This window comes from Ammospiza caudacuta, chromosome 5 (assembly GCF_027887145.1).
Source record: "Ammospiza caudacuta isolate bAmmCau1 chromosome 5, bAmmCau1.pri, whole genome shotgun sequence".
Lineage (NCBI taxonomy): Eukaryota > Metazoa > Chordata > Aves > Passeriformes > Passerellidae > Ammospiza > Ammospiza caudacuta.
The window spans coordinates 2568524-2593203 of NC_080597.1; the positions used below are offsets into that span (position 1 = coordinate 2568524).

At 38.0% G+C, this 24680-nt stretch overlaps 1 protein-coding gene across 9 annotated transcripts in view; it reads right to left on the bottom strand.

Moving 5' to 3' along the window:
- PLEKHA5 (pleckstrin homology domain containing A5) overlaps nucleotides 1–24680 on the bottom strand; it is a 156726-nt gene that overhangs the window by 102303 nt on the left and 29743 nt on the right. Inside the window, exon 1 of one of the 9 annotated variants that reach the window (XM_058806054.1) lies at nucleotides 12394–12450. The exons of 7 other annotated variants lie outside the window; for them this stretch is intronic. Coding sequence is in view for 1 of the 2 variants with exons in the window: in XM_058806058.1 (XP_058662041.1) it covers nucleotides 23718–23814 (97 nt within the window). In the remaining variant the exon portion in view is untranslated. Of the gene's footprint in view, nucleotides 1–12393; nucleotides 12451–23590; nucleotides 23815–24680 lie in introns of those variants that run through there. One more of the 9 variants, XM_058806058.1, reaches the window with a different exon arrangement.

The window sequence follows — 24680 nt, forward strand, 5'->3', positions numbered from 1 at the left end:
CAGGCCCATATCTCAAACCTAACACAGCTCAACTTTCAAACGTCACAATCAGAAAACTTTTCAACCAAAAGAAAAACTAAAAAATAAATAAAAACATTCACAACAGCTTGAAAATGAGTGCCATAGCTCAGAGAACTATCAGGTAAAACAACAACAACAAAAAACATAAACCAAACAAGTGAACAAACAAATTAATAAAACCCAAATAAAACCCCAGAAAGAATCTAACACACCTCTCAGCTGACAGAAAATCTGTTTTTTCTTAAAGTACCCTATAAGGTCACTGAAAGGAGCTAAGCTTAAGAGATGGCAATGGGCTCACAACAATGTAAGGACACAAATGAATGACTCTGCAGGGACTTGAGCTCACAAACTCTTCACCCTGATTTCAAAGAGGGAGGGAACACAGAAATTAAACTTTATCACTATTCCCAGAACCAAGGGTGCCATTCAGAAGAAAGGCCCAGTTGAAGGAGTTGCACAGGATTAGAAACACAGGCAGTAAAATAGCAAATGACATTTTACAGTGGCAGTGTAACATGGTAAAAATGAAAAAAACCCTCTGCATTTTACATAAGACAAGACAAGACTGCCAACTGAAAGAGTGTGGAGTTACATGAGATATTGGAAAGAATGCTTCACTATAGGGTGATGAGACACTGGAATAAGTTAGCCAAGAGAAGCTTTGGACATCCCACCCATGGAAGTGTTCAAGGGCAGGTTGGACAGAGCTTTGAACAACCTGGTCTTGTGGAAGGTGTCTTTAAAACCCCTTCCAACCCAAACCATTCCACAATATTCAGAGGGCTTTGAGATGGCCATTTCTAGCATGGAACACAACGTTAGCATTGTAACAGGTACTGTTTGACAGACTGGCCATCTCAGAGAACTCACAGCAAGTTTTGTGTGAGGCTATGAAACAACACAGAGCTTTGGTTAACCCTTGAAACAGCTCGTGGAGAGCTGGTGTGGGGTCAGGGTGAATACAGAAACCCACCAGGTGCAGTTAAATACAAAGATATGAAGGCACTGAACCACAGACAGCAGGTTCTCCAAAACACCTCTGAAACAAATCCTCACCTCTAGCAATCTCTGTTTCTGGCAAAGGCAGCAAACCCCAGAGAATACAAGGTTCAAGAATGCATGAAGACAGCACATGTCCAACTGCTGCAGGTAATTTCTCCTACATTGGCTGCTTTTCTCAGCTACAGAGAAGCCCAGTAGGAATGATGATACTGCATCAATTTATTAGAAACTAGGGTCTTCTCTTTTCAAATTTAAAGCTAACTTCTAGCAGTTTTTTGTATTCTCCTGACTTCTTCACCTTTTCAATGAGGTAGGGCCTGATCCACCCACTTGTGGCACACAGTTGATTTTCACTTCAGACTGCACAAGCTTGCCAAACATGAACATCCCCCTCTAGCAGGCCAGAGCTTTACCCACTGTTCCCTATTTCCTTGGGAATTGATGCAGCATGGATTGTGGGAGGGAGAGCAGAGTAATTCTCAAGCCACAGACACTGAAAGATTATGAAACCAGTGAACAGGATAATGAAACCCTGAATGATCCACAACTAATTTGCAGTTGAACTTCCCTACACAACACAGGTCTGTAATTATAAATTTCCAACAGATTCTTTGATATGAGTCCTTGTCAGGGGTTTTCCACAGACAGACGCAGAAACAGGGGTACTATTTATTACACTTGGACAACAAAATTCACCAGCCAGGGTGTAGCTGTTTAATTTTGCTGTCAGCTGAATCACTGGATGCAGTAGGGTGGATTAGCCCCTAATAGCACAGGCTTTCCTTCTGTCCAAGCTGCCACCAGCTCAGCACTGCCCTCCCCAAGACGTCCACGTCAGACAGCAACCTCCTAAAGCTGCTGAAAGCAAATCTAATCACAGTGACAGCTCAAATAAAACCAGCACAGATGAAAATCATCATATTCTGGCTCTTTTGTTAAAATAGATTTAACTGATATAATGAGCTTCATACTCTTCTCAATAGGAGGAAGCCTTCATACATCAATAAAAACTGGAGAGAGCAACACTTGAAATGCTTTTTTAATTGACTTCTGTTTTCAGGACAACAGCCCAGGGATAAAGTTTCATTAGCACTCCAATATTTTATGTCCTTCAAAAAGTACACAATTTATTCTCAGGATACTATTCTAACATGATTCACAGGAAATAAACTAAAAGCAAAACCACAAGAAAATCTACAATTCAATTGGATTTACATGACTAACAAAAGTCTCCTCAGTTTTGAATCCTCCAGTCCAAATTTTTTTAAGGTAGTATACACCAAGAATATTTTGCAAGGTGATTGTATTTTCTTAGAATATCCATCTTTAAAATTACTAACACTGACCTGCAGTCAGGTGTATTTACAGTACCTTTAAGAACAGAAAAGTAAATACTGGAGCTTTGACCTCCTATAAGTAAAATACTCATTATCATCCAAAGAACTTAAGAAAAATCAAGGGAAATTTGAGAGGCAAAGTACATGGTATATTACATGCTGAAACCAAATTACAAAAACCCACTTAGTCCAAAAAGAAAAGAAAAAAATTAATGAGCAAGACAGGCAAAATGTGTGCCTTCAATGCAAGCCAGAGGCAATTCATTCACAGCTTCATTTTTTCTTTCAAGCAGCCTCTGATGGGCTTTTCTTAAGGCTAAGGTATTAGTTAGAAATATACACACACAAACTAAAATACAAACAGTCACAAAGCAGCATTGAAAGTGAAAATTAAAAAAAAAATGTTTTGACATCCTACTTGAAAAGCATAAAAATAAAAGAAAGATCAAATGTTTTATTCTACACTGATTATTACATGAGAACATGATTACTTTAATCCTCTGCTGTGGAGATGAGAAGAATAAATCAAAATTTGCTTGTGTTTCAAAACTGCTGCTGATTCTGCACCTTTTAAGCCATTTGTGACCCAAGATTTTAAAGCAAACTGCTTGAAACTCACAAAAAAACCCCTAAACAATTGCAAAAACTCAAATAAAATAAGAAAAGATGACAAACTGGCTTTGGTCCAAACTGAAAATGAAGAAAATTAGATAAAAAGACTGAATTACTTTCAGTAACACAATCTGAGAAACAGAAGCTTGTACAGTGCAAGTTCAGGCACACCATCAGAGTGCGAACAACATAAATGGACACAACCTGTAAATGTGGTTGCTCCAACTTGTCTACAAGTTTCTCCGCCCAACAGCAACTCTGTCTACTGCAGTGAAGTTTGCAATACAAAAATACACACAGGAGTTTGCAATGTGCAGTTTTACAGTCAATGGTTTTGTAGACATTTTCTAAAAGTGCCCATGTTTGTTTGACGTACAGAATTCAACCATGCACACAGCAAACCCTTCTGGACCATCTTTCTGTCATGTGTAGCTATAAAATTCTCAGGAAACCATCTCCACACAAGCAAAAGTTTAACATTTTTATCACATTAATTCCTCCATCTAAAAAAAATCTCTGCTGTTTTAAGTGCTTTTAAACAATTTATGTAGAGCTACAGATCCCCATGCAATATCCTATGCTGCACTTCTAATACATCAAATTATATCTGAAAAGCCTTGAAACAATAATCTAATTTACTCTGTATATAAACATGCAGTATTGCAGAATAATTATGAAAGTGCATTAATTATGGATTAATACTCTTTCTTGGTAAATCCTTAGCTGCTAAGACTATAATTACAGTATTAGCAAAATGAATCCTCGTTCTCTCCGAGCCATGCCAACAGAGCTGAAATAGGCTGGCAGCATCCCGCCACTGGAGAAAAACAAGAATTTGTTTTATTTCCTTAGCAAAGGGTGCCTTACAGGTGTTGACACCTGCCAAATCTTGTACGTGCAAGGGCTAATGAGACAGCAGTGTGAACTAAGCCCCAAATATTAACTGAGGGTTATTAATTGAGTATTAATGGAGTTTTTATCTGTCCAGCAGGGCAGCTCCTGAGGCACACACCTGCAGCTTCCAGCTCCAAGGAAGTCACACCACAGCCCATCAGGACCTGCTGGGATTTACAGGGTTTGCACAGCAGGCCTTGAAGATTCATTGACATCTTCCCCCTCTTTTGAATAATTCATTAACATGTGTAAAGCAAACAAAAAAACCACAACCCCTGTTCAGAACTCCACACTCAAACACTCCCCACTCAGGGTCTGAAATTCAGCAATTTGTTCAGAACTGGAAGTTTGACAGACAAAGAAAAAAGTGTTTTTCCAAAAAGTAAGTTTCAATTAATGTGCTAAAACCCTAATCCCTCTATCTGACACAAGGTGTGTTCAGACTAATTTTTTTTTAAAGATTAAATCAACCTGAATAAGGTACTCCCAGCGTTCTTATTGCACCAAAACATCAAAATAATCTAAGAGCAGTATTAAAAAAGCTAATTCTGCTGTAAGTTTTGAAACAACTGTTGCTATTAAATGTATTTAAAGCAAAATACTCCCATATTTTGAAAGAAATTCTGGCTAGTATTATTCAGTGTATGACTAAATAATTTCTCTTAAATGTAGGAGCTGCAGGGCTTGTTTGTGCCGGTTTTTGTTACTTTGTTTCCTGGGTTGTTTTTTGGGGGTTTTTTGGGTCTTTTTTTTTTTTTTTTAATAGCTGGTAAGAGGTCAATATTCAGAGAAATCCTTTACTTACCTGCTGCCAGATTTTAGAATTGTAATTACCTTTAGGCTTTATAATGGGAAGTGTGGAAAAAAAAAATCAATCCCCACAAGCAATAACTGCATACTCCACTGCCAAGCCATGTAAATAAGAATCATCTAAAGAGCACATTCAGATAAAAAATGCTCCCAAAAGCTTGTTAGAAACACCAGTATCTGAATTGCACACATACAGATATTTCAGTGCCATTATTGTATGATCAATCAAAATTACACCACCACTTCGCATTTTAAACGTGATAAAGAACGTCCTAAATGCACTAAAAGAATGTACTAAAGAACTTCAGACTGCCTTGTTTTTCTTTCAAACAGGGGTATTTTGATTCTTTAGTGTTACATTGTGGCATAGTACATTTTTCCTTTTCTTTCTGATCTCTTTAGGCAACCTGTTTGAGATTTTTGTGTGCTTGAGAAATGACTCGTGCAAGTTGACTGACAGGCATTTGAATTTCCTGTTGAGCGTGAAGACAGAAGCTACCTTTGGTGATTATCACATTTATTCCTTCTGGATATGAATTTCAAACCCTCTATTTTTGTTTTAAGAACAATATCTAGCATTTCTGCTCTTTTAAGCCTTGGTAACAGCTACTCAAACAAACATGAAGTGTCAGCACTTATGCTTGCCTGTAACACGCATTTCCGCCAAAGCTTTTGATTTCATTAACTCCCAAATATTTCATCCAAGTTTTAAAGTTTGGAAGCAACTTTAGACAGATGAGCAGGCTACTACCCTGGTATCCTCTCCCAAAAGCAGCTGTTTTTGAACTATATACAGAATATTTATGCCTGTTCTTGGATGAGCACAACAGGTAACAGGTCCATTCTAAAAATCATTCCCAAACTCCCTTTCACTCTTAAAACCTTTAAGAAATTCTATTTAGATGCCAACTTCCTTCCCCAGAATTCTTACCAGTATCCCAGAACAGCCCATATTTAAGTGATTCAGGCATGCATAACCTAAACAGTCAGAAAAACAGGTTTTATTCATGATGGTAAGTACAATGTAATTATTAATTGTATGAAGTACATCTGAGAATAATTACACATAAACTAGATTTCTTTGGCACTGCGGTACTTGGCATGGTTTTTGCAACCTCAAGTCACTTCACCTGGAAAATCTTATTCTTGTGCCAAGGAGTCAAATATATCCTGCATTAATATTTTAATGTGGAACACACATAGCTTATTCACAGAAGCATGTGAAAGGAGTAACTTGATCTGCAGTGTAAGGTAATACATAAATGCAACTTAAAAAAATAAATTAACAATACCTCACCAAATAAAAACTAAATCCCATCTAAATATTTAGCCTGTCCCACAAAAAAATGAAGCTCATAATGTAAGAGAGTTTACATTTATTAAAATGAGCCTCAAATAGTCTTCCAAAATACAAAAAAAAAGCGCATTTGGCTTGAACAGCCAGAACAGGAAGGTTTCCACAGAAATGGGTATTACCCTGGGCAAAAGCCTTGTAAGAAGTAAAAAGAGACACAAGGTAAATTTCTTCAGAAAACAAACCCTCCAAATTCCTCAAACCCCCCCAAACAGTCTCACATTTGTTTGTTTGTTTCAGGCTTCATCTCAAGTATTAAAGCTGCTGAGAAAGGACTGCTGTTGTTTATCCCCCCAAATCCTTTACCTAAGTTTTTATACAAAGAACAGAATTCAACTTCAGAGTGTGGAAAATAAAAAGAGTAAGTTTCCTGGGGAAACTTTTTTTCCTCTGGGCTATCTACTCAGGGCTGGGACAGAAAGGAGAGAGAAGGAAAGAGAGCAAGAATGTATTAAAGAATCACACATTTCTGGTCCCAGCAATAACACAATTACTCTACCTTTGAAATCTTTTACCATTACAAAAGTCACTCTTTCTCCCTCTGAATCAATGATTTGTTTTAATCACACTGATATACTTGTAACCCACCAGTGCCTTCAGGACAGACAAGGATTTGGTCAGTTCCAGCAGATTTACAGCCCAAAAATGCAGCGAGTGAGAGATTTCATTAGAAAAGTGCCACATTATTTAACATTCACAGCACAGGTATTATGAAGTTCTTCCATAAAGGCTAATGTCTTTACCAGTCACTGAATTAAATATTCTTTAGATTTTCCATCTATACTCTGATGATCTTTAAGTGTCTGATATGATTGGCAAAAAATATCCAAATGTTTTTGTTAACAGGAAGAACACAATGAACAGATTTTAACTGCATTTTCAATATGTTCCTTGAATTGGTTTGGACACAAAAGTCAACACTTCCATAATGCAGTGGACTATTTCCATTCCCTCCCCTACATTCAATCATTTCAAGGACATAAAAAGCAACATTTAAAAATATTTTGACACTTCCCTCCCCTTTAGATATATATACACTAACTGGTTGAAAGCACAGTTACCCAATGAAGCCAAGCATGCTATTTTTTTTTCCCTAAAGGAAGGATGAAAACACCAAATATTGCAATTCTCTTTACCCTTGACATACCTATTTTCCCATGTCATTCTCATTTGTATCCTGTTATATTTTACTCCATATCCTACCCCATTTTTTGTCCTCTTAGTCCACTTCTAAGTTTATGCCAAAGTAAAATGTTAGACTTGACATCAACTGTGTTCTTGTAGCAATTTTGCAAAGAGGAAGGAACACTGAGAGCTTGAAAGAAAGCCTGAAAATACCACCTGAATAATTGAAGCAACACCACCTCTGCTATTGAAGCAAGGCAATATTAATGACAGATTTCTTTCTAGAATAATCCTAGTCTTAATGTTCAAATTCAGTTTAATTAATCTTTAATGTAGTATAATTGATCTTTAATGTAGTACGCTATATATGTATTTATAGTCTGTGCATACTGCATCCAGTATTTAGATTTGTCCAACAGAGAAGCATCACCTCTTACTCAGAGGCTGAGCTACTCATCTCCTCTGAGAACTTCAACACAGTCAGGAAAATGAAAAAAGAAAATCCACTCCGGAGCCAAGGTGCCCAGCATAAACCATGTCCCAAAAGGTTCTGCTTGCTCCAAGTCTGGGAGAAAGCTGACAAAAATCTCCCTCCCTTGCCCACAAATCAAGTGAATCCAGCTCCTGCTGGGATGGGCAGGAGAACAGGCAGTAAATGCTGCCATCTACCAGAAATTCAGGAGTTTTCTATTTCAGCTGGCAGAAGGAAAGCAGGGGAGCTGCTGGATAAACACAGCTCTTATCCAGTCATAATCTTTAAAACATAAAAGCCACTAAATAAAACCCACAAGGAAAAAGACCTTTCAGAAAGTGGAACCGGGTCCAAGTACGGAAAGCAAAAATGTAAAGCCACAATTCATCAGGCCAAGAAAAATTGCCTCTGGCATATGGCACAAAAATCGAACACAGGCTTGCTCCAAACAGACAAAATTCTCTTAGAATCTTAACAAGAGGATTGATCTGAAGAGGCATAAAGAGCATTCAAGACAGGCAAAACCACAGTAAAAGAGCCAGCCACATTTTTCTCACTGGAAAAACCAAGATCCCCTTAGAAGCATTGAAGAGTTTCTTTATAGGCAAGAGAGTTCTAAAGTGTTGCAACGCAATGTCACTACAGAAGTTTTATTTTGGAGACCTGGTAAGTGAACTGCAGCAAAACCACCTGGGTAAATTACTATTTATTTAATTACTCTAAGAAAATAAGGAAAAAAATAGTAGTATGACATAATAGCTGCACTTTGCACAAAAGCTGACATTTTTATCAGAAGAATGCGGTGATCCTGTCTGCTCTTCACTCTTTTCCAAATTCTGCCTCTGTATTGGGTGGTTATCAGGTATTTAGAAGAACATTATTATCAGGTATTCAGAGAAGAACATAATTAATAAAAATTTTAATGCATACTGTGAAAAAACTGGTGTCACCTCTAGGGGAAAGCCTCTCCTTGCACATGTATTGTAATGGAATCAAATTAATCAGACTTGGTTATCTGTAAAAATGTGTTTTTTAATTTTTTTTTTTTGAAGTACATCATTCAGATCTCTTAAAGAAGCCTCATAGTAATGAAATGAAACAAAACCTGAGCCCTGTGTATGTAGGGGTAGCAATGTGCAGAATATGAGACTCATTATACTCAAGATATTCATAAGCTCTCTGAAAAAGCAAGTGAAGTGCATAGGAATGACTTCCACTTGATAGAAAATTATTCAGGACAGGGAAATTTGATTGAAGAGGGCTGCTGAGAAAACCCACAATAGTCTGTGCCGGAGATACAAGACAGCAATTGAAAGGGGGTGCATTAATTGAAAAGGATTCTTACAGGAAACAGAAGTGCAGCCAAGGATCAGGCTTGGATGAGGTGCTGCCTCTCAGAAAAGGGCTGGAGACCCTTTTCAGGTTTCAAAAAGCATCAGCCCAGAGGCAGGGGAAAAAAAAAAAAAAAAGTGGAGCAGCAGCCAGCCCTGTCCCGATGGAATTCCAGGGGCATGGAGAGAGCCTGGGCTTAACTGGACTCAAGCTCGGAGAACGGGGAGGGGGCACACAGGAAAATGGTGCAGACAAAGCACAGAGCCAAGGTGAGCAATCCTGGGAAGTGATACTGAAATTCCTCCTGCACAGGAAGCATTCATCATTTCTCAAGGGGCAGGAGTGGTAATGGGAATAGTGGCTTCACTGAAAAGCAAGTTTTGTTCATCAAAACAAACAAAAGGAACAAATTCTTCCTCTCCCATCACAAAGTATTATGGAGAGAAAAAAAACCACATGCATATGCAGAATAAAAGTACTAAAATACCACAACGCGCTTTGGTGCAGCATTTAGCTACACCCACACACCCAACAGGTACCCTATTTTTGTATATTCTTTCCTAAAGGTCTCAACATTCATCACACACAGGTCTCTTTGGTCTGTCTGCCCAGTACAACCATTTTGAGGTTATCCTCCAGATGACCACTGATTAAAACAAAAGCAACCCTCCATTTACTAGACAACTAAAATTGAGCTATAAAATTCAACCACTTGGACAAAACCTCCCGAAGGCAGCCTTAATGGTTTTTTGGTTTTTTTTTCCATAGGAACATTGGTATCAGTGTAATAATAAAATAAAACACTTAAGATTACAATAAAATCCTACCCTGAATATGCACTTAGGGAATGCACTAGAATTGTTTTGAAACTAGTATATAATCCTTTATGAGAACAAAATGATGCTTGTGGGGATTTTCTCCTCTCGACCTATTAAAAAATAATATGTTTAATCAATATTAATGTCAGAGCATAGAACCTGCACTCCCAGTTAACTGGTTTATTAACAAATAAAAAAAAAAATCTATTACTCCCAACAAGAATATTTTCACACTCCATCACAGATTTAATTACTAATGGCACTTCAGGCATCATACCAAATTTCAAGCCTAACCCTTTTATCCCTACATTACATCACAGCAAGGTTAACATTACAACTCAGGTGAACTGACTTCACCTTCCATCAAGAATTTTGCCAGCAGTCACAGAAAGCAACTCTTGAGTGCTAAAGCACTAAAATTCTCATTATTTGTTTTCCAGGCAGCCTGTTCAGCCGTTGCTACACACATTATTTTTAAGAAACACAGCATTAACTCCCAAAAGACAAAATTAATTCCCCTGCAGGAGCATTTACTTGTAAAATCCTGGTAACCTGATGAACAAAGGAAAATAAAATTTGGCTCCCCAAAGAAAACACTTCATCTAGCACACAAAGGAGGCAGATTCCTAAAGGTGACAGTAAATTACATTATACTGGCTCCAGCCTTTAATAACCACTGAATAGACACCACAAAACACAGCTGCTCTGATACCACTGCAAATACATACAGCCCAGCAGCTGCCTCAGTTTTAACTTGGAAAATCCCTTTCCTGGCCCAGAAACCAAGTGGTGTTCTGATTTGTGTACTACACGTGATACAGGAAAACTTAGTCAAGGACCAGTACCTTATCAGCCATATAGGCATAAAATGAAACCTCTTACTTCATAGAGATTCACATTAATAGAGGGGAAACGCAGACCAAAAATACAGACAATATGCAACAGAATGTACCTGATGAATTGCGACTGGAAAGCTAGTAAATCCATCCTGAAATAATATGCATTTGTAAAATCTTTCAGAATGCAGATTGCAGCATAAAAAAAGAAAAAAAAAACAAACAAACAAAATAAAACAATCCCAAGACTGAACAAACACCAATTCAAAATTCAGTGTGAAAGTTTAACACGTGCCCAAAGTGACATCATCATTTCAGAATAAAAACAAAAATGCTCATGCACAGCACATTCTTAGCCAATAAATCTAGGCTATAGCTAGACATTTGAATGCTTTCATCACATGTTTTTTAAACAAAACAACCACTTGAATGTGTGTTAACACCATGACTACAAACACAGACTGCAATTGTAATCTGTCCCACCAAGGCTTTTGAAACTATCAGGAACAGTCTTCCCTTTACACTGGTTTTTTTTTTTTTTCCCCAGCTCCAGCTTCAGAGCATTAGTACTTGTCCCAACTACCAGACACACAAAACCAATTACTCTCACTTTGCTGTAGCTGTTAGTGTATTTCTGGAGGTCCATTCCCTTCCAGCCTCTTCCTCTGTAAACTACATAATCTGTCTTTACAGGCTGTGCTCCCCTGGTTTTGGTTATTTCAAAGTTTGCACTGGCTGGAAGTGATTTCACCAGATTAATGCTTCCAGACAGTGCACCCATTAACTTACAACCCTTTCAGTATTTTCTACAGAATATTTGATGTGACTGTTGAAGAAAGTGGAAATGTGCATATTCTGCAATCCACTACTGCCTTTAACAGGGGTCTCATCCACCCTAACCAGGTTTCCACTCTAACAAACACAGCTGGGGACACCTGGATTTCCCAGTCCAAGACTCCCAGCATGGATGAAATCACCAGCACTGCTTATCCTCAACAGGCACACTTCATATCTTCAGTATTGAAGGATTTGGGATATTTTTAGTTCATCTCTATGGCTGAGGATGCACCTATGCAGCACACTCACAACAAAACAGATCAATTGTAGAGCAAGATCCAAGTACCAGTTTTTATCCAGGACAACCAAATCCTGGCGAGAGAGAATATAAGAATAAGATTGTCCTCCAGCAAGGACAGAAGAATTAGCAAATTCTTATAGTAAAACTACTGCATTGCTGACAGGGAAATCAAGAGGCCTTTGTAAGTTAATTACATATGGCCTTGAAAGCGATCTTGTAACAAGGAAATCTTACTGAACAGTTTTACAAAGAAATCTCCTGTTGATCTTAGAATAATACCAACACTTTGTTTTAAACAAAGCAAACATGTCACCACAGTATTTACAACTTGGGAATAAACTTCCCTTTTGTACAGAAATGCTTACTCTACCCTATAAATCCCAAAAATCTGCCTGAGTTTCCTTCCAAAGCAACCATCATTGCATAAGAACATTCAAAAGAGTCTCTTCATCTGCACCACTAATGTCACAGCTCCAATTCTTACCCCATGAGGCAAATAAGAGTGTTTTCTGAGGTTCCTTCCTTGCTGTTTTCTGACAAAGAAGAATCAAGCAGCAGGAGCAGAACTGCAAACAAGCCACTATGCTATGATGCTTGTGCACAGGATGGAGTGGCAATGGCCCACACCTGTTGTCATTATAGTGCAAGAGTTCTAATGTCATTACATTGCAAGGGTTCCATATTGCCAGAGTTTCATACCTCCCTGATGTTTCTTGCAGACAGCTCCTCTAAGCACTGATTCTTCCTTGTCCTCACAGCAGCCAACTGACTCCAGCACCCACCAACCCACTCTTTTATACCACTTGTTCTTATTGGCTACAGGTGTGGCCTGTTAACATCAGGCCTGCTCCTAATCCTTAGTAACTGGCTCAGCTGCAACTCTTTAGGGGGTAACATTACATTCTATACCACCTTCATTTACCCACACTGTATCCCCCTACACACACCCAAACAGGCTTCCAACTTCTATATAGAAGTATTGCTTCATAACTGTGGTATCAAAAACATTAACTGGATTGAATATCTAATTATATCTATTTCTTTACTCATCCTCTGTATTTTTTTAATAGGAACTTACATTGATTACAGATTTTAATACCAAATAATTTCCCCTGTATAACTACTGTCAATCCCAGACTAAGTAACTGTAATGAGCACTAAACAAATCAAGCTTTTCCAATATTAATTTGTATTTTTGGAAAGGAGTAACAGGGGTACTGATCCAACTTGTCCATTTTACCAGTGCATCAGTATGGAAAAAAAAAAAGAAATATTTTGGAACAGAAAGGAAGAGAACAGTTTGCCCCTGGAGAGAATAATAATATAGGATCAATTTACACATTAATGAATAAATTATTAACAATATAATAATGCAATTTCCTTAAATGATGAGCTATTTCCTCTTTACTGCAATATTTTACAGCTTACCTATGCACACTTGCATATGGCTTCCTAATCCCAGAATACAGGGCAGAATTAGACACGGAAAGCTTCAGTAGCAGCCCCTGGAGCACTCAGAGAGCCTTTGCTGCCAAAAGCACTTCAGATAGGACTGGTTTTAATGGGACTGGAATATCAGTTGACTGGGTATAAGCTTCTACAGTAAACAAGGTTGGCCAGAAAAGCCAATTTCCAGGATGCTCCTAAGAACGGCAGAGGAGCAGCTTCAGCAAGGAAGCAGACTGAGAAGTCTTCCAAAAGGACAACAGTATGGCCCTGCTGGAGTTTAAGCAATCCATTGCATCTGAAAGCTTTTGTGCCCTTCTCCTGCCTGACATGACAGGCAGGGAGAGCAAGAGAAGAATAAAATTAATCCAAAAGGAGAAGAATGGGTTTTGTGCCAGACTACACAAGTTGCAAACCTGGCCTTGCCACTAATTCCAAGTTGAGGCACCAAATCTCATAGCAAGAATGCACAGGGTCTCAGAGGAGGAGATCGAGTATGAAAAAATGATGCAGTATTTATAAATAAATGCGCTGGAGGAAACTTGGAAGAGCTCCAGCAAGTCACAGAAGCAGTTCAAAGTAATACCAAAGACAATTCACTCAATGCCAGTCCTTCCTCCCAACTGGAACAAAGATCAAGCTCACAAACTACCAATTAGTTCAGACTGCATTAGAACACTTTGGGGCTACCCTAGCCAAACTAACCAATTATTTCATTCTTCAAAGGCCTTTCCCAGATTTAGAGACTTCCTTGTCCAGGTTTCGCCTACCAATACTCCATCAGATATTAAATACTTGGTATATATATCTTGTAAGAGTCACCTTAACAAAATAACATGTATTCCCATTTCCATTCTGGTTTTCCCCACTTTTTCTTCTTATATTCTGAATTCTCACTTTTCACTGCACATCTCCACAACTTAACTTTAACTTCTCCAAATTAGGGCATCCCTTTTTTTGTGTCAGACAAACTCCTGCATTAATTTGCCTCTTCTTATTTCACTTCTTTTTAGAGCAGGTTCAGTCCTCTTGATACCACCCTAATACTAAAAATTAAGAATCCAAACAACCACTACATGTTCCTTGCAAAGGAAACAAAGGTTAGAATTAAATACTTCACTTTAAAGCATCTTGGACTACATCCAGAACTGCCTCTCATTTCACACAGATCAAGACTATTACTCCTCACACACTTCATAAGAGATCACGATTACTACGATTACTACTGACTTGAGAAATGGAACTCCTCTCATAAACGCCATCCCCCAGCCCTTTCCTGACACTAAGGTGGGACCTCAAAACCACACAAACAACAAACAAAAATCAGCCTAAGTCAGTTACGAGGTCTTACTTCACATGGAATGAATCCAAGGTGACAGCCTAAAGGCACTTGGCAGCAGCTTCCTCAAGGCATCATTTTTATTTTAAAAGCCAGCGTGAACAAACGTAGGAAATGTGGGAACAGGTTTTTGTCTACACAAAGTTACACAGGAGGGCCACAGGGATCCAAAGTGTGGATGAAAACCCGGAGCTCACGGTGATTTTGATGCTGATGTGAAGAGATCCCTCACCTCCTGCCCTGAAAAGTTCTGTCTCTTTTTAAAGCAACAACACAACCACACACTGCACTAAACACTGCAGATTGTTTTGGTAAAGAATATCCAAACATGAGGGTGTTACACACTCAGCTGTTAGATCAGTGAGATCCACACTTTCCAGCTCATGGGATTTAATGTCCTAGCTGACATTTCTGCAGGTAAAATCTACTGCTTTGAGGTGGTGTCTGTCTGGTAGCAATCAGAGTCTCCCTATTTTAGGTCATGTTTCTCATCACTGATATCTGCTGGTGAGAAGGAAAGAGACAAACTTAAAAATGCTCATTGTAAGTAGCTCTTTGAGTAACAGCACCTTTTGGAGGAGTCTGGTATTCTGACTAGAGAAGCTACCTGAATAAGATTATTTAATTTACAGTTCTACTGTGCGTGACACAAAGCAGTCTTGTTAAAAGCTACGGAAGCATTTAGAATTGAGCAGGACAGAATACACAATTTCAGATTGTAATGAAGGAGCTGTTACATGTTCATATAGCTGTGAGCTTCACCATAACAGCAGCAGCACAGAAAAGCCTTGTACTTCCTTTCTTAAAATCTGGCACAATAGAGGTAACACACATGAAACTATAAAAACATAGACATTACCAGTGAGGAACTGCAGAGGGAATTTTGAGGTGAAAGCAGAGCAGAAACAGTGGGAATAAAGCTTCAAAAACATGTCAAGTTCTATCTTTCTCTCAGGTTTAACCACTTTTGGTGTGTAAGCAAAGCCTTTCAAAAGTCAGCCCAGGAATCACTACACCACACTGTAAGCGTCAACACAGGCATCCCTTCTGAAGTAATTTCTGAGGTGCCCGAAGCCACAAGATGAAATCCCTTAGGAATTCTGACTCCAAACACTGTCCCACTTACAATAACAACTTGAGTGTTGTTGATGTGGAGGTTCCAGCAGGATTTGCTGGCAGGCAAATCACCTCAAACTCATCCCATTGCTCAGCTACGTCCACCGCGCTGCTGGCTTACGTCACCTTAATTGAGCAAAAAGCAACTTAACTTGTGCTGACTGCTGACAGACAGAAAGACTAATCTGAAGGCACATTTCAAAAACAGACCTGCTGTCTGAAGTGATGTGATTTATTCCTGACTCTGAAAGCCAGGACAGAGCTCCTGAGCTGGTGGAGCACTGGGCTGAGCAGCAGAACGCAAACATTCTGGTTCTCATCACAGCCCGCTGCAGGGATGTGACAGGGTCACAAAGGCATTCTTCACAAGCCAGTTTCCACTACTGCTTTTCTGACTGCTCCCCAACATGGAGAGGCAAAATATGCAAACTTTTATTGGCTCTTTTTGAGAGGAAATTGTGCAAAACCTTGCTGGAATGCACAGAGCCTTCTAACAAGAGTAAATAACCACGCACTGCCCTGCTGTCCTGGAGCAGGGATAGAGCTGCAGCTGAATTTCAGCTCTTGCCCATTTGGTAGCTTTGAACAGTTGCAGAATGCTGCTTTGAAAAGGTCATTTTTTAGTGTTAAGAAGATCACTGGCCTTTTATGCCTCAGCCTGAAATAATGGCATTCACAAAACCTATATGCTATATTTAGTTCGTACTGTTTATATTTAGTTTGTTATGTTTTCAGTGACTAATTAGAAAAGAAAGATGTTTGTTGCTTACAAGCCAAAAATACCCCAACCAAAACCCAAAATAATCCAAAAAACACCCAAGGCAACCTTTTTTTACTCCTAGAAAAACAAGTTATTTTACTTCTCTGCTGATGGTTCCCTAAGAATCAGAGTGAACCCAAACTAAAGACTTTTAACCTACAAGCTGCAGTGGTTCTTTTCTGCAGATACCTTGAATTTCTGAGCTTTACAGCAGCAGTCAAAACACAAATTAACTCTGAACATGGTCATGTTGAGTTAACTGACATGTTTGGTTCACACGGCATTGATCATTTGAATAAACATGATGCAAGCTCTTTAAAGAAGCCAGTGCTGCAATCTGAAGTTTGTATTATGCAACTTGTATTAATTGGCCTGTTCACTGTACAGGAAGATTCCACCAGCTGCAATCTTTGTGTGACTACAGCAAAGGAGCAGATTTCATCTATTTTTTAAAAATTAAACGTTATGCCTTTAAAATAGAAAGTATTTTTATGGGAAAAAAAAAAAAAGATGAAAACCAACAACTTCCTGCAGTTTTTTCCTGAGACACATTTTACTGATTTCTTATATGCAATGAAGCTCAAGAGTCAGAGAGAAATGCTCAGTACTGGAACTCTTTAAATGAAATTCAATACAAATTCATTTACAGGCAGTTTCAACACTGCCAGTTTGGATTATTACTACTTATGTATCAAAGTCATGCACCATTTTGGAGGCTTTAGCAAGCCTTCATTGTTTGCAAGAACAAGATAAAATTATTAGTAACCCACAGAATTCTTCATTATTTTTATCTTGTTAAAAAAATCAAAGGTCTCACGCAAGAAGAACACATGGAAGGTGCTCATTTGAAACAAAGAGAGGCAGGAAAAAGTAAATCCAGGGAGGGAGCCGTAGTGCAGCTCAGGTCCACATGGGGGACCCAAGGCTAACACTTCAACAGCTCTGGCACCGCAATTCACCGAGGCATCACAGCTCTGGGAGGTGTTTAAAGTCCTTCCAAAGTGGCACATGCACAGAAATCATCTTTTAGATCATGGCAGAAGAAAGAATTAAAGGTATGCAAACAGAGAGGATGGAAGGGAGGAGAAGGACAAGCACTCACCAAGGGACAGGACAAGCGGGACCGACCCCGTCCCTGACCCAATATCTGGCAAACCCAACTTCACATTTCTTCCTTGAATTTGTTCCTTGACTCATGATCCCCCTAACTGGGGGGCAGTCTTTAGTGTTGTGAAGTTGTGTCACAGAAGCCTCCAAGAGGCCAAAACAGCCAGGCCCCAAACATTCTAGAATACTGAGGAATTTTCTTGGCACTTCTTCATTGGTTGTCACGTTAAATATTCCAAAGTAATTTCTCACTGCTTCTCCATAGAGCCATTTACTTCTCAAACAGTGACTACTTAAAAGCAAAGGCAATACCCCAAAAGCATTTTAATATCCAAGAAAATGACTTCAAGTTGAAGCACCATGGCAACTACAAGTTGCTATGCATTTTAAGTTTATCACTTCCTTTGAATTTCCATTTATAACAAACCAGAGTTGTTCAACACCCAAACACACTGACAGCCCAACCCTCCAAACAATGACATTTTCAAGTCTGATTCTCCAGTAGTCAACAAACAAAACAAGAAAAAAAGTTAATAAAAAGTGTTTTACTGGCAAGAATAAATACTAAAACAATGAGGGATGGGGTGACTCTCAAAAACTGCTTATTGCTTTACAACTAATAACATTCTTCCAAGTCTTTTCATGTGGAGACATGGGGGTCACAGGGAAGTGAATGCACTCACATGAGGTAAGGAAATGTGAGAAATGCTTAGAATGTGAATGGGAAGCCATAGCAGGATAACTGAGGATATAAACTAGAGATGAACACCTGGCAGGAATATCCAAGCTTTAAAACAAATAGAAGTATTCACCATGTGGTTGCAGAATGTCTCTACATTTCCATTTCCAACTACTTTCCAAGTCTAAAATGTTCAAATCTGCACATGCAATACATCTGAAGATGAAGATCAGAAGTACAAACCAAAGTACAAACCTTTTTTTTTTTAGAGGGAGCAATTTTGCAGGACAATAGTAAATTTCTAAAAGTTACAGAATCCATAGTGATCAATTTTCCATGTGCTTTAGGCAAGAAGAGATCTCAATGAGTTGGTACCTTTCTTAACAAACTCTTCACATTTAAGCAATTTCAGAGCTGTTCTAACTCCTATGCAGAAAAAATCCCCAAAACAACAAAATATCCCCAGACAACAATGCAGCTTAGATTCAGTTCTTAGGATTATGTGCCTTAACTACATCTTCAGCAAAAGAGATTTTTTTTTTTTTTTTTAACAGAATTGTTATTTTTAAGCTTTCCTATGTTTTGGACTTCTGATGAGATCAAAATACTGCTCCTATCAGAAGAGTCACTGAATCCAAATGTTTACAGGGAAAACTTAAACACAGAGTAATTGCTAAGCACACAGTACAAGCAAAGTTTTGGTGGAAATGCAGTATTTGAGCTATAATGTAAAACTTCCCCTTCTGGGTTTATTTCAGTCCAGTTCCTGCATCAAGAAAGTTGAAACCAACACTAATTATTTTTTGTTACAAGGTTTTTTTAAAGCTAAACTATTTAATTAAGAAATTCTACTTAAATTATTTTCACTTTCAATTTAATAATTAATTTTTCAAAGACTGCACTGTGGACTTTTTCATTTAATTACAAAACATTACTTAAACTTATTTAAAAAAAAGAAAAACTAAAGAAAAAGAACTTGTTTCTCCCTTAAAACTTCTATCTTGTTTCATATTTATTACTATAAAACTTTAAACTCTAAGTTTTTTTACTTTGTACTATTATACACTTCTAACTAACTACACACTCATAATTTTAGTAGAATTAACTTCATTTTAGAAATCTATTCCATAGTTTTAAGCTAAATATAATGCTCATTAAAGAGTTAAAATTTGCATTAAAAGTTTAAAATTCTCAATATTTAAAACTCCAACACAGAACCATTTTCTCATTTACAAAATTGAAAGGCTTAAACAAATATTTTCTACTGTGAAGGACAGTAGAAGTCCATAGATATTATGGAATATATATACTATGAACATCATATATTTTTTATATATACAATATTATATATTTAAGTCTGTTTATATATTTCAGCATATTTCAATATATATTCAGCATATTTCAACTTAATACAACAATTTCCTTCATAATGAAATGAGAGAAAAAATATTTCATATTTTTGTTCTGTATTTTTGCAGCTGACTGTGCCACAATTGTCACTTCTGTTATTGAATTTACAGCTGGCAGTCTTTATGCACTTAAATAAAAGATAGATAGTGGATTATTTTTCCATTTCTATATGAAATATTCAAAGAAAGCAAATACACCCAGCAAGAGGTTGTGTAAAATTTATAGATTATGGATATTAAGTGTTTAATATAATAATTGTGTAACTGCAATGCATCCTGTGTGACCATCTTTGCTGGAAAGGCCCCTAGGATCTACTAAAACAGGAAAGAAATGAAAAATAGGCCTTCATGAAAATTTTTAATGGTCTGCAAGGTAAGTATCTAAAAAAATTAAGAATTTTTACTCTGCTGCTTTTATTGGCATTTCAGAAATAGGAGATTTCAGAGCAGAAAGCAGCAGCAATGAATTACATAATGGAAGGCACTCTACAAGACCAAGGACTATCAGATTTTTGAAAAAGGAAAGAAGTGTCAATTAAAGATTCACTAACTGAAAGAAGGCACATCACAAAACGTTTAAAAGCCTGAGCAGTCACAATCTATGGAAACTTTTGAACAAGCAGGGAAATACATCAGAAACTGATTATATTATTTTGACCATTGTCCATTTCCTGCTGATAAATAAGCAACAGCCTCTTTTAAAACCCTGAGAGCAATTAAAAGATGATAACAAGGACATTTACAGTAATTGATTACAGAAACAAGTAGAACAAATCTTTGAAAGCAAAACCTTTGGTGCCAAGGGCACCACACATTTCAGGTAGGTTTGGTTTTGTTTTCAAATACACCTGAGGAGCTACAAAATACTCCCATAGGTTATCCCCTGAAACAGAGCACAGGAAAAGGAAAATTTAAGCTGCTATTTCTGCTTCACTGGCCTCTCTTGGCTGACCGAGTACAGCTGTAGTTCCACATTTCCTGGAGGAATGATCTGCGGAAAAAAGGGTGCTCAGAGATGCTCAGCACAGAAATCTCCCCAGTTTCCAACAGAGGGAGCTGGCCAGACTCACACGGCAGTCTTGAGAGTCTCAAAACAAAACTCAGAGGTAAACCAACCACACGGAGCAACTTATTCTCACCTCTGCAGGAAGCAGAATTTAAACATGCCAGCAGCCAGGCTATATAAAAATGGGGAAATGTCACATTATTTCTTTAAAAAACCCCAAAAAAACACCAACAAACACCCCCCCCCTCAAAAAAAAAAAAAAAAAAAACAAACAAGAAACAACATCCCACCCAGAATATGTTAAGGCATGCAAGTGGTAAGATGCTTAGTTTTATTTGAGACATTTCAGTTGCATATGACCACTCAAAAAAATCTGCAATATTTTCCAGTTAATAGGCTGCTTACAGGTCATGAACAGACCCTTAGAGGATGCACCCTTATAGCCCAGTGGGCAGCTGCAAATCAGCTGACAATGATTCCAGTAATCTGAAAACTAGGCTTTATTACATGGGATTCTTAAGGTGTAACCATGACTGCAAGGCAAAAAAAAAAAAAAAAGGCAAAACAAAACAAAACAAAACAAAACAAAAAAAAAAAAAAAAAAAAAAAAAACCACCAAGCCAAAAAAGAAAACAGGAAAAAAAGGAAAAAACAGTAGTTTAGAAGATTTTTTTCCTGGGTTTAAAAGCTGCTAAAAATCCAGAGCACTGCTAAATCTTCTCCTTTTCTGTAATTGCCTAAGAAACCACGATAGCGAATTATTCATTGTCACAAGTGTGAATGTCAAGCTGTGACCATCCTGACTCTGGACAGTTTGCGAAAGAACCCTTTGATGTGGATTTAAATTAAAAGGGTTCTTCCTCTTGCCCCCAAGGTGCAGTAAAATTCAAATGCAGACCTCAGTGTTCTGGCTTCATTTATAAATTACTTTTTGACTGACAGAAGGCTTCCAAGAGATTCTCTTTAAAGTAGATGGGAAGATAAGAAGGTGGCTGTTAATCATATCCATAACATGCATGCATATTGCAGTTACCAGCCTTAAAATTACCACGATTTTATATTTTTAGCACTTGAAATTCTTGCAGAAGCAAAATTATGTTCCTAACATTTCTCAGAAGAAAAAAGCGAGACACTTCAGTATTTTCACATGTAAGAGCTACTTGAATTAAGGGCTGATAAGGATCTGTATCTAATTGATTAAGATGCCAGTTGATATCTACTAAAGATAAAATACAAATGAGCAAAATCCTCTCATATATTCTATACACAATTCATGCCTGTCTACTTTTGGGAAAAAATGGACATATTAGTTCTATCAGGTTACTTGAGGTTATGAAAAGACTTCCAAACACAGTTCTGTGCATCCCCTCCCCCCAAAATATCTAGAAATTGATAACTGACAGCTCAGGGATGCACTCTGGCAATACAAGAAGTAAGGCACATAAAAATACGTGCTAATTTGTGAACTGTAAGCTGTACATTCTCTTTATGATGTGCAATAAAGAAGAGGAGCATCTCTTGTGCATTGTCTTTCCTAAGAGAACGACATAAAAATACCTTTGCTACAAGTGGAGAAGGAGCCTCAACATCTAAGCAAGGAAAGCTCTTAAACCACTGTAAAATGTTGAAGTCTGTCTGTAAATAGACTCATTAAGGGATCAGCTCAGCTTCCATATCTTGCAAGTTTCCAGTCAATATTCCCCTGCACTGGTTCTTCACACTTATTTATGTAACATTCATAGTGCAGTCCGTTTTCTGCTGTATTCAGACTGGAGACTCCCTTCAGAAACGTTTCAGGATGCATCTGCCACTTTAAGCACCTCCTCAGCCAGAAAAATGACTTCAAAATAGTTCTGAAGTACCTACCCCTTTTGACAGCTACTCAACTTCATTATTTCAGAAGTTCTGATGTTCCTATCACGGCTACTGGTGAATTCTAAGCACCAAAAGTCTTGAAGATGCTTGACTCTGCCCCTTTGCCCAGGCAACAAATCCAAAATCTCAAAATGCTTTACACCGAACAACTTTTATTAGTGCTGTACTGAGTCATGCCTTCTGCTCTTGCTCTTTCCTTTTCTTAGTTTTCCTGTTTTCATTTATTTTAATTTATGAGTTGTCATGCAATAAATTCAACTTATTTTTTGGTGCGTACCAATGAGATTCACCATTTTCCATGTTAAAAATCAACACACACATTCATGGAAGTACTTCCTGCCTTGAGGGATTTTTATTCTGTTTTAGTGTTGAATCTTCTTCCTGAAAGATTAAACTTTAATCTCCCTAAGCCAAATTTATTTAAATATTTTGGTCTGAAAATTTTAAATCCCAGTTATACAAAACAGTGTTTATGTAGTCCTACAGTTCTCACTTGCTCCTTCTTTCACGCTGGCATAACACAAAAGCAAAAAGGCAAAGCAAAAAAGTCAACACCAGCATTAAAGTTTCTGTAATCCTAAATGATTTTAAAAGGGAGAAAAAAATTATAGAAAAAGAAGAAAAGCCTCAAGAGCTTTGCAGCAGTCTTCAGGTACTCACCCTGGGGCCTAAAACAAGTTTTTCCTGTTGACCATACCAACCATAAAGTTCATAGTTTAGCATGGAGGAACACACTCCAAAATTAAGCAGTGGTGTACAGAAAGGATGTTTACCTTTTCCTCCTGTGCTAGACCTTGTTCATTTATAATCAACGCAAGATAATTAATTGCCAAAGCTCCTCCACCCCAGCATTACTCATGTTTTAAGCAAGAAGTGGAACAAAACAGTGAAAAGCTTAGGAGACACTGTGTTTAAACCAAAGAACACAAACAGCTAAGCCAGCATTTTATTGCTGTTACCTGTTTGACTACACTTGAAAGACAAGGTCCTAAACTGGTTGTAAATTGTTGTAAACTCTAAGTTCATCACCTCCACCACCACCCAGGAGAGCTCCAATCACATGTACAAATTGTGTAATACACTTAATAAACTTAATACAAATATCAGCTCCACGTTCAGCACAGCTTCATTGGGTCATTTCTGATAGCTACAACACTGTGGGTCTTAAAGCAATAAATGAACTTTGCTGATCAATATCCTCCATTGCTCCACGTGGTGCTTTTCTTGCTCCCAAAGATGAGGTGTTCATGTCTGAGCAAATGCTTACCAAAAGGGATGCTGAGCACCTATGGAAGAAGTTTTACAGGCACTCGCTGTTTCATGACGTCAGATGAGAAAGATACTGAAGTTTTGGACACAGAATTGCTCAGTTTTGAGAGGTGTCTAAGAAAAATATTTTAAACATCTGATTAAACATCCAGATGCCATAAAAAATGAAGAGGAAAATATTACAAGATAGCTCTCTGAAGCTCAAAAAAATTAGGCACTTTCACACATTGCCACAACAGACACAATAACAGGACTGCTTCTCCCATAGATGAAAAGTCTTGCTTTATGCTTTGAAGCATATTATTAGTCTAAAATGCAAGTGTTTATTTCACTTCATTTCAACCTGTCTGCCTTATGAGAGAAAAGGTGAGGGCTCCAGTTTAACATGTGGGTCACTTCAACAAGAAGCCTGAATTTTGTTTGTCTTCTGCTTCTATGAGTCAAAAAACAATCCCTGTCCTAAATTCCCAAATTACTCTTGCTCAGAGTTCTGAACTCCTCTCCTGGCAATTAGTACCCCCCTTAAGCAGTCAAGCTGCTAAGTTAGGAGTTAGGCTCTACTTAGGCAAATGCAGATCAGTGCAGTCAGACCTGGATCACTCCTTTAATACAGGGACAGCATTCCCACCAGGAACAGGTGGAACAATCTCATTTTACAGTCTCTGTGTCTAGAAGAAAGGTTCTGAGCTCATTAAGCCTCAATAGCCCTGCATCATTTACAGCCTTTAACTACAGTGTCAGTGGTTCCTTGTCCTGTGCTAAACTCCTGCAGTTTTATTCATAAATACCATTTCTAATAGAAGAGCTCTACTTGAATGCTCAAAAATAACCCACCACGAGGAACAGCCACCCCTAAGCCCCACGAGAAATGTACACTGACTGTACTTCCAAAACCACTGACAGAGAAATGAGCATGAGCTAGATCAAAGATCAAAGCTTCTCCTGGAAGGTGACACAGCTGCAGCCATGACTCACATTCC